Source organism: Barbus barbus (genome assembly GCF_936440315.1).
Source record: "Barbus barbus genome assembly, chromosome: 20".
Classification (NCBI taxonomy): Eukaryota; Metazoa; Chordata; class Actinopteri; order Cypriniformes; family Cyprinidae; genus Barbus; species Barbus barbus.
In genome coordinates this window covers 14,269,894-14,288,441 of record NC_136748.1, presented here as the reverse complement: position 1 = coordinate 14,288,441, position 18,548 = coordinate 14,269,894, and the positions used below count along the sequence as shown (strand labels likewise).

General features: G+C 38.5%; 1 protein-coding gene across 1 annotated transcript in view; it reads left to right on the top strand.

The window, feature by feature from the left end:
- The first annotated feature begins 250 nt into the window (after positions 1-250).
- LOC306886135 (inhibitory synaptic factor 2A-like) overlaps positions 251-18,548 on the top strand; it is a 45,733-nt gene continuing 27,435 nt past the window's right edge. The window contains exons 1-2 of the mRNA XM_079443030.1: positions 251-657; positions 13,901-14,981. Of these exons, the coding sequence (XP_079299156.1) occupies positions 13,906-14,981 (1,076 nt within the window). The 5' untranslated portion in view covers positions 251-657; positions 13,901-13,905. The remainder of the gene's footprint in view (positions 658-13,900; positions 14,982-18,548) is intronic.

Below are 18,548 nucleotides of genomic sequence, written 5' to 3'. Positions count from 1 at the left end.
CTAGCCAATTAAAATGCGTCAGTATTATTACTTCTCAGCTTCCGAAACCCCACAAACACCCACCCACCTACTCATCCGATTACATAAGCTTTGTGGGTTAGTAACCTTAAGACAGCCTATGTGAAATGACCAACTAAACTGAACTAAAACAGGACTTCCCTCACCTCATTTCTCTCTCTCTCTCTCTCTTGCTTTCTAAACTCTCCCTCCCTTCCTTTCTCCTTTATCTCTCTCTCTTTTCTAATCAAACACACAGGGTCTGCAGCGGCGGGTGAGGAACATCGTCTGCGCGCGCGCTCGTGCCATTTGTCTGTGCGCTTGAGTGTGTGTGTGTGCGCAGAGCACGTATGTGCCTCTCCCGGTGATGTGAGAAATCAAGAGGGACACATCTCTTAAACCTCCTTGTGGTGGGATTTCAATTTGACGCACTAAACGTAGCGCACGTCTTCCCTCTCACGCACTCTCCCTGCATGTGTGTCCGCTCGCTGCAGCTCCGGCGTCGGGCAAACCCTCTCACTGCTGCACTTCAGCCAATGTGGAACAACTCGTCTGCAGCCGGCCGCCTCGCATGGCTCCTAAAGAAGCGGATATGCCCCAGTGCCACGGGAGACTGACGCCTTCACTGTCTTCCTCTCCTCCTCTAATGGTCCTCTCAGGGTGAGTGTGCCCTCCGTCCAGCCCCATTTTTTTTTACATCAAGTGCTGGAGCAGGAAGGTCTGTTTGTGCATTGCAATGTGCTTATTCGTTGGCTGGCTGACGGTTACTTACTGTACTGAGGCTGAGTGAGTGAGAGAGTGAGTGAGCTTGGTTTCAATTACACTTAATGTCTGTGCCACAGACTGGAATATGATAATTCACTGAACTTTTTTCTGTCCTTTGGGAAGGCTGGAGCTTGTGAGGTTTGTGATTGATGTGGTTTGTTGGAGCTATTTTATAGCCTATAGTTGGCTCTTTCATTCAACAGTCTGATGTTTTAGTCCAGTCTTTCTACAACCTGAAATTTTGAAAGCCACCTCACAATACTTCCTGTGACAGCTGCAAAAACAATATTTGTAGGTGTAAAGGCGATTTGATGAATGTGGGATTATGTCCTTCGTGGATGAGGGCTTTTTCTCCCACGCCTCAGCAGGCTCAGCACAATGCGTTTGCAATTGGATGCTGTGATTTTTCATATGCATAAGGTGTATTTTCAGTTAAAGTTATGTATTTTAATGGTGCAGATTTTAAAAAAACCTGTTTTTCACTATAATGGTGAGTTAATTTATTGAAAGCTGTATTGTAGACGTGACAAGAAATCATTTAGAGAACTTTTATGTAAGGTATAAACCTGTCAGGAAAACATGAGAGGATGTGCATTTGAATGATGGCATCCCTGCCATATGATATTTTGCTACATCGTGTGTTTGTGTGTGTGTGTGAGAGAGAGATTTCCACTCTGTCACGGACCACCCTGTATGATGGAATGACACTTTCTATCTTCACTGTGATTCAGAATCTCATCTTCTTCAGATATTAACTTTTTGTCATTTGTACACATGCCAGAATGGGAAAAATCTCCAGCATATTTCTCCCCCATTTTGAGTGAAATGTTTCCATCATTCTGTCATTACGTTGTCCTTGCGGGAAGATTAGATGCTCTGTTTTTTTATTACATATTTACCTTTTGATACCAGGAAACCAGGCTGAGTGAGGCATCACATCCTTCCGTTTTATTTTAGTACCATTTTCGTCCACCATATACCTCAGTCCTGCAGTCTTAGGCCTCTATTTGAACAGAGGAAGAATGTGTTTAGTCACGCTCCAAAGCGTCTTTACTCTCTTCCCTTATTTTTTGCTCCTTCTTCAGTTTTTGTTCACTTCTGCAAGTCATGACTGATGATGGGCCATTGAAATAAGCCTTTGTGTTTAGATTTGGGAAATGTGTGAATAAAGGTTTAAATGAGTTAATGAAACAAATCATTTAAATGATAAATTACATTATTTCATTTGTTTTGTTCAGCACACCAAATCTCCATTATGATTTTCACAGCAACATGTAGAACATATTAAACACCCACCTTTCTTTTGCTTTCTTCCTTTTAAACCTTTCAGTCCTTACATGATGTCCATTGTAGACAGGCGAATCATGCACTCATTATTTTTGAGGGGGCACGAGTTTGGGGGGGGGGGGGGGGGTCGTCAGGTGATACACAGCAGCCAACAGCACTTATGTTTTATTTATTTTTTCCTTTTTATTCGAAACATTCCCAAACGCATTAACTATATCATGAAATATCTTGATTCTCACCTTTATAGATTATGTTAATCTATAGTGGGCAATGGTCTAATAATGTAATCTATTAACTAGGCTATGCATAAAAAATTATGGGTGTCATGCCATAACATATTTTTAAAATGACTGGCTTTATATTTAATGTGAATTTAACATTGAAAGTTAATGTGAATAAAAACATTGCAAGTTAGGCTACTAATCATAACACTTTCATTGTACAGAAAGAGAGCAAAGAACATTTACATTATCAAAGAACATTTTCAGTCTAGTTCAAGCACTCTCAAAAACTCCCATTAAAATCACTGAAGCTGTTTACACTATGAAATTAATATCTTACAGATTCATACACACATTTGCATTTGTTGTTTCTGACGAGAGAATTCGCCAGAAAAAGGTATTCAGTCAGCGAAGGAGTGAAGAAAACACCGGCATTTTAGCGATGACTCATCTGAACGCCTCTGATTGGTCATTGCATTCATAAGCTCAACAGACTCGTGTGTGATTGGTTATAATGCGCAGTGCTGTAAAAACGCGTCTGTCTCTGGCTCAGCGCCAGCCAGCAAACGGAGATTTGAATTTAGCAGCTGATGATATGATGCACTGAACGATCTAATCATGCCGGTGTGATTGTATAATCAAATATAGAAAATATTAATCGGCTATTTTTTTTCTTTTGGAAGCTGCATTCAAAATCCACTTGGCTCAAAAATCACTTTGAATGGGCATGATGCCTCTGATTGTAGAGGACATATGTGTTAAAATACAGAGGGATTGAAAAATATTTCAGATTCTGCAGGATTTCTAGGTCATTGATCAAATGAGCACATTTGAGAATGAAAAAAGTATTAAATTAGAAAAACACTAAATAGAAGCATTTGTGAATTTTTAAATCCCACTGTAGGATGTTGAATAAACAAGTGAATGATAAAATTTTTTTACTTGGCGACCGATTCATGCACTAAAGGGTTAATTTTTGTCCCCTTTCATACACCCACTTACAGTGGTTTAATGACACCCCAGTGTACATCACAAATCCAAAAGGGGATTCCTCCATTTTCAGTCAATTTAATACTTTAGCTTGTTAGTAGGATTAGCGCCACATTTCTCATTCACAGCCCCTCGCGCAGAGCTCTGGTTAGAGCCCCGCATTTCGGCTTTTTTACGCCTCTAGGTCTGGGCTTCGGGCCAATTTTCACGGCATAGTTCAGATGCGGGCAGGGCCTCGGGCCTGTTTTGGGTTTCTCCTTATTTTTATATTGTAGACGTTCATCGATTAGTGATGAAAAAATTGCCTCGCTGGTGGAGACAACACGAGACCGTGCCGCGACTGAGAGCAGCTCGACGGTGTTTAGTGTCCCGCAGCAGCAGCGTGCGCAAGTGACTTCAGCATGCAATAGGCTAAAGCTTGCTGCAAAACCCCAGCAAACATAACCATGAATGTGTCTGCGGGAAATAGTAAGGAGATATTTGAATTATTTACTAATAAACTAATGTTTTCTTAGTTTGTGTCGGAAGGATGAAGTTGCTGATCCTGACTCACCGTCTCCTCATTAGACGGGTCAGACTCAGATCGGTAATTCTGATAAGCTGTCGGACATGGGCCGGGCTAGGGCCTGAGCGTCTCGGACTAGGGTCTAAATTTGAGGCCCGTGCAGGGCTCTAGCTCTGGTAATAGCAGTCATCTGATCCCACTCTACTCCTTACATGGCTTGCTGTTAATTCTGTAAATCCAGTGTTACAAACTAGTGCACCTTCTCTGTTCCAGCCAGTGGCCAAAGGCAATATGATGTTTAGTGAAGCCTGACCCAACACAGAGAGACAGTGACCCCTTTTAAAATGGTGATTTTGGCATGTCCCACATTTTGATCTTTCTCAACTGTTTGCAACAATTAAAATTTCATAATTAGGTGGGTATCAATAAATTAGTTGGGTATTAAATAATCAGTTCATTGTAGTAAAATTATTTTAATGAACTTTTTTTTTTTTTTTTTTCAAATAAATAAAAAACAAATAAGTAAAAATACAGTTGCTGGTGCAAAAAAATTAAATTGTGTAAAATTCATTAAAGATATTAATGAATTTAATTTTATTCTCACTATTAACTAGTTGCTTATTAGCATGCATATTATTGGAATATTGACTGTTTATTAGTACTTATAAAGCACATATAGTCTGCATGACCATATTTTAGATCTCTTAATCCTACCCCATACGTAAACCTAACAACTACCTTACTAACTATTAATAAGCAGCAAATTGTTTATTGAGGCAAAAGTCGAGTTACTGGTAACGCTATTTTTTAAAGTCTCTTAACTAGTTGCTTATTAGCATGCATATTATTTGAATATTATCCATTTATTAGTAGTAATTTAGCACATATTAATGCCTTATTATATATGACCTTATTCTACATCCCTAATATATATATATATATATATACATATACATATACATATACATTTATTTAACCAGGAAAAGACTTTCCAGGAGTGTCCTGGCCAAGATAGGCAGCCGAGTTTCATATACAAATAAACAACTTAGTCACGACAAACATCCTACCCAATACCTAAATTTAACAACTACTTAATACTAACTACTAATAAGCAGCAAATTAGGAATTTATTGAAAGAAAAGTCGTAGTTAATAGTAAATAAGTGTTCCCTATTCTAAAGTGTTACCGAGTTACTAGTTGTTACTAGTGTTAATTGGTAAAATAAAGAGTAACCAAAAAATTTACATTCACTTTTATTTATTATTTAACATGATTTATTTCTTATTTTTTTTACAATCTGTAGTGTTGACAATATTTGTGAAGTTATTGTAATATATATATATATATATATATATATATATATATGTATATGTATGTACAGTATGTATGTATTAAACTAATATATTTTCAAGCAATATATAATTATTGATAACTACAAACCTATATTTGGTCCCAAGCTAATTAGCCCGTATAGAGTGACAGCTTAACTTAGGCTGGGTTTGCAAACTTGTTACTTGCAACGTTGCTGCTGAAGCAGATTTTATTCATAATTGGATTTTTATTTATTATTTAACATTTATGTTGCCCTCCTGAGCCTGACAGTCAACATTTATGAAGGTTAAACATCTCCTTTTCACTGAAGTGCCAGGCCTAATTTGTAACCTGTTTGTGGAAAGTAGCATACATACTAGACAGCAGTGTGAAGACTTTTGGCCTCCCAGCGAGCAACCTTCCAGTGACTCATAACTTTTCACTGTACCGCAGTGTCAGTGCTTTCGGGTTTCAGACTGTGCAGTCATGTGGTGACAACGGAAGGCAATGGCAGCTCGAGAAAATCATTAGATTGTTTTTCACGTTAAGGTTTGGTGCTACAAGCAGGGCTCAAAGCCCTTTGCAGAATAAAAGACAGAGATTACAGCTCTCCCAATATTAATGACTGTTGCACCACATGCAGCATGGGATATGGTTATGATAAAGGGAGGAGGGGGAGAGGATAAAAAGGGAAACATTGGACTGGCTGAGGATATTGTGTTATACTGTGTGCTTTTGGAACAAGCGATGCGTTTATAAATTGCAAGCACACCAGTCTTTTCCAAAGGAGACAATTTGCTGGAAGTCAATTTACAGGTTCTTTTTTCCAGGGGCTGAAGTTAGTGATTCATTTTCATGTTATTTTTAATGCTGAATTGTTTGATGAATAATGTCAAAGGTAAGATCTAACAAACCTGTACAGAGACAGGTCAGCCTTCATTTTTACCGTGAACCCCAACGCTAATCAACGATCATGCGTCACCAAAAATACATCAAATTGTGACGTCTGTGACATTTCGAACAATATTGTATTACAAAGTGGTCAACACTTTTTCAAAGGGAAGTAAGGAAATATGTCAGTTTAGTGCGTTATCAAAAGAGCAACAGACGGATGGCTCAAGACCTCAGCGTGATGTAGAAGGACAGTCAGTCAGGTGCTGTTTTATCTGAGGCAGTATTGCGCCTATCTGCTTTCTCGCTCTCTCTTAAATCTTGCATAGACTTCTTGGTGGGGTTGAAAGCTTGCAGGTAGTTGGTTGATTGCTTCGCTCACAGTTTTTTTTCAAAGGCACCATCATAAAAATAAAAAGGAAGACAGAAAATCAAGCCATCAAATCAGCTCAGTTCAAACTGAAGGTTTGAGCCAGACGTGATATTTAGGAATACCATGGCTAAAATATGCCCACATTCTCCACCATTATACATTTACAACACATTTAGCAGTCAGATAGAATGAATCGTGGCTAGAAAGAAACCCATTATAACAAAACACAACCATTGTGTAGAATATCAGAGACTGAATCAGACAAATTTAAGATGCATCAGAACATTGAAACCTGAGGAGCTGGAATTCAGAGAGGCCCCAATGAAACAGGACAATGTCATAAATTAGATTCTGGCACCACTAGTCTGAAGCAAGTAAACTAACCAACTTTTTCACAGAACAGCTTACAACCTTGAGACAAAAGAACACTTATTGATAATTCCAATTCAGGAAGGAGACCGTCAAATTTGGGGCAAATAATCAAGACTGATGGTCAAAGAGATGGCCATCACGTGTTCCACGATTGAATTCACAAGCTTCCTTAGACTGCCTTCTCCCCCACATAGAAGACAGACCAAACCAAAATTCCTTTGTCTAAAGAACACGCCTTCGTTCTCCATAGAACTATACAAAGACTTTCTTTTTCATATGCACATAAAATCATCCTAAAAAGGACATTTCTATGCATTACCCCATATTATGTTTGTAACCCACATATTAGACTATCATGTTTTAATCAAATATTATGTATGTCTTTTTAATCATTATTGAATAGCTGAAGGATTCCTATGCATGTTTGGTAAGTATGAGTTTGAAAAATCATCCTTTAAATGTTTCTTCCAATCAATTCTTTGTCAAATGTATCATAGTCTTGTTATAGAAACCATGCTCAAAAGTATACTTTGCAAGGGCCTGTAAAGTTCGGACCTCTGACTGAACAGATAACATGTTGATTTATTGATGGGGTGGAGAAACAAAGCAATACCCCGAGCAAGGACAGTATCTAATTGGTCAAGATGTCCAGATGGGACGGTCTGAAAGCCGAGTTTAAAAACTCAGGACACCATCAAACTCTCTCTTCTTAAAAATGCTCTCTTACAACCTCTTGGTCCTCTCACTTCTCCTCTTCTTCTCTTTTGCCACCGCGTCTTGACGCTGCTCTTTGAGCGTGCTCTGGAACCACGTGCCAGCTGCTACCATAATGAGAAGAAAACCAACCTAGTCTTTACATCCTTTTATTCTTTTACTTTATTTTCTTTTCCGTTGTGAGTTTCGTGTACTTGGTTAAGTTTTGCCGCCACGCCTCGTCTCCGAGTTCAGCTGGAGTCTGTGACTGCCTCAAAACTTCTACCAGCCACAACTCCATTGGCTTCCCAATACGTCACTTCACAACTACTGAACTCTCAACCAATCAGACACTTCGGGGAACCCCCTTTAAGTAACACCTCCAGTAACACCTCCAGGTTAAGTAACGCCTCCAGGTTCTAATTGAATTGGTGTATTTAATATAAATTTTAGCCTCATTGAGAAACTCAAAGCGAGGGTTAAATAAGTGATTGATGGTTGTTCAGGTCTATGCAATTGAACATATTGCTGTAAACTTGGGATTTCACATTTCCATTCTCCTAAACTCATCCTTTCCTCACTTTCTCTCTTTCTGCAATGTGTGAATGTGTGAATGCTTGTGTTCATGTGTCTTAGGTTTATATAAATAAAATCTTATTTATATTGAAAAGAGAAGTATCTTGTGTTTTGTGCTCACAAGTTAATGTCTTAATCTGCCGATCTTGTTACTGTGCTGTTTAATAGTGTTTTCACTATATTTTGGATTTTAATATCCAGTACAGAGTTTGTTATACGGCTCGTTCAGTGAATCGCCATAACAGTGATTCTGTTCAAATCCCTATAAAATCATAAATGATTCCCTTTGAGCTAAATTAAACTATTTCTTTAAATTACATATTAATATTACGTTTTTTTTATTACGTTACAATTGTATAATATGCATTATATTTTAATACATAGCATTGTATTTTAAAGGTCGAGCCTACAAACTCCACACTTAATTTTACATAATATTTGATGCATATTTTAAGACAATCGCTCCATGTTGTCTCTAAGCATTAGCACCATTTCCCTGCTAAATGTTGCAATGCTTCAGTCACACATCATGCTTCATTTGCATTACAAAACATGAATAATATTTGTAGGATTTACACAAGAGCTGTGTACAATGGCATGCAATAAAGCTCCCGATACACAGACAACAATAAAACTAGCTAGTGCTGTTATATCACTGCGATGTAAAAGGAATACTAATTATATCTCTGTGGTATAAAAGTCATATCAGCTCTCAAATCCACAGTCAATCTTATTATCCCCCCAAAATCGTGAGATTAGGACAGATTTTTGATACGAAGTCCCTGGTGGAACTGACCCCTAAATCTGAGGTCTCCTTCAATGCAGAATATCAATTTGTGCTCCAAATTGATAGGATTTAAAAAACCGAAGCCGGTATAAATGAAATCTGAAACATAAAGAAATATCTGAGAATAAGATGGTATTGAATAAGGATGTAAGATGATGTTTTGAGAAACACATTGTTTGCCAAATGAAGAGCAATAGAAGCTTTTCAATGCGTATCTACAGCTCCTGCTGCTTGCGATAGCCATCCATTGACACAGCTGGATGAGAATGTGGGTTAAATAAATATATAAATGTGTTGAAAAAACCTGTTTCTTTTCACAGCCGTGTTCAATAGGAGCAGTGGGCCTGTTTGAACTGACATGCTGCTAAAGTGCATGAGGAGAGTTAAGAGGATTACTTTTGCAATTTTAGATTCAATGCATTACTCATAATCCTGGGGTTGACGGTGGCCAAATTGTCAGGGTCGAAGGGGGACCTCTGTGTGTGTGCTTGAAAGAGAGAGAGAGTGAGAGAGAGAGATTTGGTTTGCAGAATAGTTAACCCAAAAATTAAAATTTTGAAGTAATTTTGAAGAATTGTAATGGTCGCTCTTTTAAACTTACAAAAGCAAATGGAAACTGAGGCTTTTAACCTTCAAAAGGAATTCCAAAAACATCATAAAAGTGCTCTACACAACTTTTACACTATACATAAAGACTTCTGAAGTGATATGATAGCTTTGTGTGATGAATAGACTGATATTTAAGTATTTCACTGTTGCAAAAACGAAAAGCTGAACTTGACAATCAAATCAGTCCAGTGAATCATTCAGACTGCTTTTGTGAACTGATTCAATCAAAAAAGATTTAAAAGAATATTCTTTTCTAAATTGGATATCATTACTCATGAACTCAACTTCACTCATGTCTATATAGACTACTATTATGATAATTTGGTGATGCTTTTGGGTGTTTTTCATTCAATGTAATTGTCATGGAAAAGAACAATCAGGGTGAGGGTGAGTAAATGTTCTTTTTTAGGTGAACTAGCCCTTTAAAAGTCTAGCCTTCATCTGTATAATCTCAAGGTATTTTTGCCGAGTGCCCTTTGGGAGGAGAATTATTCACTGCAAATTATTGATGATGACAGTAATGATGACAGTAATTGCTATCATCAAGAAACACTATTACAGCATAGCAGTGTTGCTGGGGCTTCTGGTACTGACCATTAATACATTTCACAATAATAAACAGAATCAGTTGCACAAGTGTCCACCATTACAGTTTTAATAATTGCCTTTATGTGGCTTTGAATGCATTCCCAGGACATTGCAAAAACATTTTCCTGCATACCACAGTGAGTACTCACAAATGACCCAAAGATTGTTTTCAATCCTAATCATAGTCGTGATTCCGTTGGCACTTACGAGACACGCAGGTGAGCCACTACCATGTGGATTTAATTAAATGACAGAATCAATGAATCAATCAGCCATCGCCATCTGTTTAAGGACAGATGGTACTATAAATCAGAGATTGGTGGGAGTGCAGATGCTATGAGGGATCTCAAGATTTTGGCATGTGCAAGGCAATACAATTCTGACTAGTGCAACGGATCATAGATTATCCGTGATCCGTACGGACGAGACCCCATGGTTTGGCACGCATGTGATTCACAGGTTAACTGTTAAAGGGGTCATATGATGCGATTTCAAGTTTTCCTTTCTCTTTGGAGTGTTACAAGCTGTTTGTGCATAGATAAGATCCCTGAAGTTGCAAAGACTAAAGTCTCAAAACCAAAGAGATATTCTTTATAAAAGTTAAGACTCCACCACGCCCTCCTAAAATGGCCCATTTACACACGCCCCCACATGTCTACATCACGGTGTGGGAAGATTTGCAAAACACCACCCAAATGTATACACAATGAAAGAAGGCGGAACTATTATTCTCGCTGCAGTATTGTTGTGGAGACACTGTGTTTCGTTGTGAAAGAGAGAGTACTTTGTTTGAGCTTCCAAAAGAGGACACAACTAGAAATCAGTGGTTAAGTTGTATTTACAACACTGTTCCTGAACAGTTCAACCTAAATATTAGAGTGTGTGCAGTGCATTTTACGGAGGAAAATTTCCTGAACCTTGGAGAGTAATGTTAGCCTACAATGCCAGCTGTGCAAAAGACTGTTTCTATAAAGTGGGGCAATTCCAACTTTGCAAGGACAGTCTGGTGCTTCTGACTCACAGCCTGTAAGTAAGTTTTCTTATTTAAAGAATTTGCCACTGACTATTCAAACGCGAGTTTTGAGCTGTGAAGAGTAGTGCTTGTTGTTTGTCGTTTCTCCGATCACAAATAAAAATATAAAGACAGTATAAGTCATTATAATCAGTCATTATGTCCCCATTGGATGCAACAAATGCCTCGTTTATAATCGGTTTTATTGTTTTTGTGTCATCGTGCCAGGACACAGCATCACAATACGGTAAGGGGCATAACATTTCCGTCACACGCTTGAGATATTCGGCCAATCACAATGCACTGGATAGCTGGCCAATCAGAGCACGTCTCGCTTCTCAGAACGATGAGCTTTGTAAAAATCGACGCGTTTCAGAAAGGCAGAGCATAGAAGAGCAACAATAATGTACATTGTGGAATTTTTTTTTTTTTTTTTTACCTTAAACCGCATAAACCCATTGCATTACACCAAATACATAAAATAATGTTATTTTTTAGCAACATCATATGACACCTTTAAGTTTAACCAACATAGAGTGAAAGTTTATAATTTGCACGTGTTTTGTCTTGCCAATTTACCCATTCAAACAATTTTAAACCATTCAAGCAAAATGATCCGTTGAACCACTAATTCTGACAAGTGATTGTAGAAAAAAGCATTCATCTGAAAAAGCACAAAATACATAGTGTTACAAAACCATTTTTTGGCCCTATACCAAATGGCACCCGCATCACTTCTCTCAGCTTGCCACATGGCCTGCTGGGTAATAGTCCGCCATGAAGTCCACACCTCTGCAGGCTCTACAAAAGTCCACATCGTGGAGCATGCGACCTCTAAAATGACAAATGGCTTAACTTACATGCACAAAACTACTGACGCCAAACCAGGAATGTTTTCTTTTTGAATTCACTGGATATCATTTAGCATTTTGATTCTAAATTATGATTTTAGAGTGGACGTTATAGGGTAACAGTCTTTTTATAGTAGTTTTAAATATAGTAATACAATTTGTATACATTTTTTTTAAATATCTTTCATTTATTTTATTTTTTTGTCATTTTTAGTAGGTTTAAATTTTTTTTTAGTAGGTTTAATAATTTTTTTATAATGAATTTTAAAAATGTTAATTTACTTTTTCTTTTTTTTTAAATAGTTTTTAATAGTTTTAATTAATGTCAATATCCCTGTTATATAACACTAAACTTTTAAACAAAAAAAAAATGTATATAATAATACTGTGGATAAAAAAAAGAGACTTCCTTTCAAACTGAAGCAGACTGAGGTTCATTTAACCCTGGTTGCGGAATCACTGCCATCATAAACTGCGTATTCTGCAGGCTGGCTTAAAGTACCTGCCATGTTAGCTCCAAAAATTGACAGAGCACTGGGCTCATTATTTTGAGATGCTGATTGAATCGTTAGAGGGGGCAGTTCAATGACTCAAAGAGGATGAGTGTTATCACTGTCGAGTCAGATAAGCTTACGGAGTGAAAATCAGACACCGAAAGACACTGCTGCTGCCTGACAGATGACAAGGTGTCCATTTGTATTCTTCCCCGTTACTGAGAATGCCAGACATTGCAATGACTAATAGTAAATGATGGACCACAGCTGAGTGAAATGAATATGATACAGAATGAAAACAGTCATATAGTCTTGCCACTATATTTATCTACAGGCAGAAACATTTATTTTACATTGTACATTTATTTTACATTGTATTAGCTTCTTTGTTGATGTTTATTGATGATCCAGTTGGTCAGACATTCAGCATACGTATTATCTTTGCTGAAGATGAGCATCCGTCTCCCGGAAATCCTGCAGAGTTCAACAAATCAGATGAAAACTTCGAAACTCCTGAATTGTTTCCAATTTTGTGTGCCATAAGCATCAGACATTCAGTCAACAGTCCGTGGGCGTGACGTCAGAGGCTGAGCCTATTTCTAATATAACTCTTGGTTGTAGGCTTTAGTATTTATTGTATATGTAGGGTTACATTTCAACTTTTTCCTTTCAAAGTTTAATGGCACGGCTTTCAAATATTTAGTAGTGAGCAAGCTGTAACCTAGTGTTAAGTAACATGTGCACTGGTGGTGCAACTGCTCCCAGAATATCTCTGTGAGTAGTTTTTGACTTGGGCCAGCAAGCAACCAAATATAACACCTTAGCAACCACCTAGCAATGCTTCTAGAACCACTATAGCAACCAATGCATGAAAACCACTTGGAACACCTTTGCAACCTTATAGCATTGCCCTGGCAACCGCTCACCCAAGCACTGTCAGTGAGTTTTGCACAGCCATAGTTGAAATGGAAAGCAAATTGACAAATTATTCACGGTTCACCGACTAGTAAAGCAGCATTTTTTTTAAGCACACACAAACACCATCCATTAGATTTTTCTGTACATGAACAATTTATTCTGATCCAAACTGCAAAAAAGTGACAACAGCAGAAACTCAAATGAATCATTCCTATGCACAAATCTTTGATTGGTGTTGTTTAAACCATTTTGTTCCTCTTAATTCAGGTCTCATGTTATCTTGTGTGTCTGTATTTGCCATCAAGTATTAAGTTGTATTTCATATCTGATGACTCAAAAGCCCTGTTCCATCTCGTTGGCAGTCTGTGCTTCAGCCCCCATCTCCTATGTACTGGCAGCCTCATTAGAGATATGAAGCCTTAGTGTAATGAGAGAGCATGAATGCAGGTCGCTCTGTGTCAGCTGTGACTTCCACTGCTAAACAAAACACACTCGCCCACAAAAAAAACCCAAGCTTTGACTGCCAGGATGTTGTGCGTTGAGGAAAAGACAAAACTAGGCCATCTGTGCTTGAGCCGTAATCACTGACATTTTATTAAGTGTAAACGCTCTCACTGTCCCTCATTCTTCCTCCTCTCTCTCTTTTTTTGTCTCTCGCAGGAGTTATGGTCAGTAAGGAGGCAGGCTGCTGCACTCTGTCAAGCTCAGAGTCTGACTCGGAGTCCAGCGGTCCTTTGCTGGAGTGGAGCGGAGCAGACACAGTACGCAAGCGAAACAAAGCCCTGCAGGTGCGTTTTAAAGACATCTGTGAGGCGCAGAATGAGGCCGCCCACCGAGGTGCCAGAGACCGCTCTGTTTCCTGCAAGGTCATCCACCGGCGATACATGACCATGCCGGCTCGCCGCTCCATCCCGAATGTCACTAAGAGCACGGGCGTGCAAACCTCGCCCGATTTGAAAAAGCGCTACCAGACCTTCCCCTTCGAGCGCAAGAAGGGAAATGTCATCAAACATACTGCTCTAGTGGAGAACTACCCGGATCATAACAATGGCTTTTTGAGTGACGTGAAGGGCGGGGAGCGGGGGACAAGGTGCGAAGGACAGGTGCAGCAGACCCGGGTGTTGCTCCACACTACGCCGCAGTGCAGCGACACTAAGGACTTGTGTGCTGGGCCGGACTGTTCGGATGGGAAACTCTGCCCTGATCTGTCAGACTTGGTTTTGGTTCAGTCGGACTCAAGGAGGGACACCAACGTCCCGGGGATTGGGGCCAAGCACAAAGGATTACCCAGTGAAAGTGAGGCAGGGGCAGGCCAGCAGCCCAACTGTGCCTCTTCGACCACGCCGACTCAACCTCTGCAGGTCAGGGGTGACTGTTCAAAGATTTCTGGCCCTATTGCATGGACATCTTTGACACAAGTGGAATGCCCAGAGAGTCCCTCAGGGAGCTGCAAACGCAAAAAAGACATGGCGCAACTGAACGGATTGCAGGCGCAGTCTCAGGCTTTGCCTCATTCGGCGAGTTGCGCATCCAAGGCCCACTGTCACAGTAGCCAAAACACGGGTGCCACAGAGACCCGGCAGGGCATGCAGGGGCAGCTGATTGCTCTCCCTGGGGCCGATGGGAATGTGAAAGCCAGGCTTCAAGCCATGGAGGCTCTGATCAACTCCAGTCAAGAAACCATCAAAGTGTTGCTGGGGGTCATTCAGGAGCTGGAAAGAGGAGAAGCACAGCGAGAGGGGTGAGTCATAGTCTTTATGTAATGCATTTACTATTCATCAACTGTATTGCAGGTTTTGTGTTTCAGGCTTGTTTTCTCAATGTGAGAAAGAAAAGATAATACCAAAAATACTGAGTTCTAAGGCTATTGAACCTGTTTTTCATCAGAGTTTGGAGAATCTGCCACTCGCTGGTCGGAACTTAAAGAAAAGTTGTTTTGATTTCAGTTTGTAAACGCAAACGGGAAATACAGTACAGTATAAAGGAAGCCTTGCAAAAAAGTTGGTAGTGCCACATGTATCTGTTCACACTTCACAGTCTACATCTATCACACTGTATAGGGATGCACCAGTTTGAACATTTTGGCCAATATCGATAAAATTATAAAATAAATATTTATAAATATTTTATACTGTTTTCTGTAAAATAAAATTAAAATGCTAAAACCAAAAAGCAATCATTTTAAATGCTTCAAGTGAATTTAGTTATCACAACAGTATACACTCTTAAAAATAAATGTGCTTCACGATAAATGGTCCACTAAATGGTTCCATAAAGAACCATTAACATCTGACGAACCTTTCTGTTTCACAAAAGGTTCTTTGTGGTGAAAGAAAGTTCTTCAGATTATAAAAAGGTAAGAAAGAGATAGATCTTTAAAGAACCTTTGACTGACTGGTTCTTTTTGGAACCAAAAATGGTTCTTCGATGGCATTGTTGTGAAGAACCTTGCACCTTTATTTTTAAGAGTGTATTATATAATTTGAAAAATGGATAATCAATTAGCAATAAATATCACATTTAGGCATATGTCAAATAGGGAAAATGATTTACAATATTGTCTTATATCCAATAAATGCAACAATTCTAATATTATAATGTGTATTGTACTGATATATAGAGCATCTCTAACCATGAACAAAGTGACAACTCAAGTACAGTAAAAAACAAACAAACAAACAAGCAAAAAAAACGGTGACGGTGACACAGAGGTATCAAGTTCAAGTTTATTTGTATAGTGCTTTTTACATTACAAATCGTTGCAAAGCAGCTCTACAGGAAATTAAGTTTCCACAATATATTTATATATTGCAGAAATGTAATATATTTAACTTATGGCAAATTGGGTAATTCTGTATGTTGTCTGAGCGTTAGCATCCTCTGAGGTCCTCTGAGGGGTTGGCATCATCTCTTCTCAGGTGTTTGGTCATCTCAGATAATTTAAGGGTTGGATCCAGACTGATGCTTCTGTAATTCCTTGTAAGGCAGAAAGAGAGAAACAAATAGAGACATAATTAGCGTAGCTCCTGTTCCATCTAAGCAAAAATGATTTGTTTAACCCAAGTTAAAGAATAATAATGTGCATTTGATCAGATATATAACTGCAGTACAAGATTATAAAATGCATTATGTGAATGCTTGGCTAAAGAGATGTGTTTTTAATCTAGATTTAAATAGAGATAGTGTGTCTGAACCCCGAACGTTATCAGGAAGGCTATTCCAGAGTTTGGGAGCCAAATGTGAAAAAGCTCTACCTCCTTTAGTGGACTTTGCTATCCTAGTAGGTACTACCAAAAGTCCAGAGTTTTGAAGCTTAGCAATGTTTCTAAGATGGAAGAATGCTGTTTTTGTAACATGGGAAATATGGACAAGTTCAAAGGTTGCTGTCTAATATAACACCCAGATTTTTGAATTTAGAGGACGTAACAGTACATCCGTCTAGTTGCAAAATTGTAATCCAAGAGATTCTGTGTACTGTTTTTTGGTCCAATAAGTAATATCTCTGTCTTATCTGAATTTAATAGGAGGAAATTATTGGTCATCCAATCTTGTACATTTTTTACACAGTCTATTAGATTAGATAGTTTAGAAGTTTCATCTGGTCTTGTTGAGATATATAGTTGAGTATCATCAGCATAACAATGAAAACTAATCCTGTATTTTCTAATAATATTACCAAGGGGCAACATGTATGTTGAAAATAGCAGAGGACCTAGGACAGATCCTTGTGGTACTCCATACTTTACTGGTGATAATTGAGATGACTCCCCATTTAAATGAACAAAGTGGTAGCGATCGGACAGGTAGGATCTAAACCATCTTAAAGCCTGCCCTTGAATACCAGTATAGTTTTGTAATCTATCTATGAGTATGTCATGGTCTATAGTGTCAAACGCAGCACTAAGATCAAGTAAAACTAGCAATGAGATGCAGCCTTCGTCTGAAATTCTTCATAGAGATAATTTCTTTGCAAGAAGGAGCACAATTGAGCAGACACAATTTTTTCTAAAATTTTAGACATAAACGGAAGATTTGAAATGGGTCTGTAATTTGCCAGTTCACTAGGATCTAGTTGTGGTTTCTTAATAAGAGGCTTAATAACTGCCAGCTTGAATGGTTTTGGGATGTGACCTAAAGATAACGACGAGTTAATAATACTGAGAAGCGGTTCTTCTGCTACAGGTAACAACTCTTTCAGTAGTTTAGTGGGTACAGGATCTAATAAACATGTTGTTGGTTTAGATTGACTGATAAGTTTATTTAGCTCTTCCTGTCTTCCTTCTATAGTTGTAAAGCACTGCAGTTTTTCCTTGGGTGCGAAGAATGAAGCTGAAATACTAGACGCAGTAGAATCTACATTTGTTATTGTATTTCTGATGTTATCTATTTTATCAGTGAAGAAATTCATAAAGTCATTACTATTAAACTGTGAGGGAATATTTAGATCGCGTGGCGTCTCTTTATTTGTTAATCTAGCCACTGTGCTAAATAAAAACCTTGGATTGTTTTGATTATTATCTATGAGTTTGCGGATATACTCTGCCCTGGCAGCTTTTAGAGCCTGTCTATAGCTGGACATACTGTTTTTCCACACAATTCTAAAAACTTCCAAGTTAGTTTTTCTCCATTTGTGCTCAAGATTACGAGTTTCTTTCTTGAGAGGATGGGTATAACTGTTGTACCATGGCGCAGTACGTTTTTCTCTAACCTTTTTCAATTTGAGGGGGGCAACAGCTTCTAATGTATTAGAGAAGATAGTGCCCATGTTGCTAGTCATTTCGTCTAGTTCATGTGTATTTATGGGTACACAGAGCAGTTGAGATAAATCAGGCAGGTTATTTGTAAATCAGAATCAGAATCAGAATGAGCTGGCCAAGTATGTTTACACATACAAGGAATTTGTTGTAGTGACAGAAGCTCCACAGTGCAACAGAAAGACAGCAACAGGACAGGACACAGATAATAAAAGAATAATATACAAATATCCAAATAGGCAATGTACAAAGCAGCAAAAACACAATATATAATACAGACAACTATGTATGCACAGGTCACGTATGTGCAAATTAGAAATGAGAAATAAAAAATAAAATAAGTGAGTGTGGTGAATGGATAATGTATTATAGTTGTAATGTATTATGTTCCACGTTTATTGTTGAGTGTTCATGAGATGGATTGCCTGAGGGAAGAAACTGTTCCTGTGTCTGGTCGTTCTGGTTCTCAGAGCTCTGTAACGTCGACCAGATGGTAACAGTTCAAAGAGGGAGTGTGCTGGATGTGAGGGGTCCAGAGTGATTTTACCAGCCCT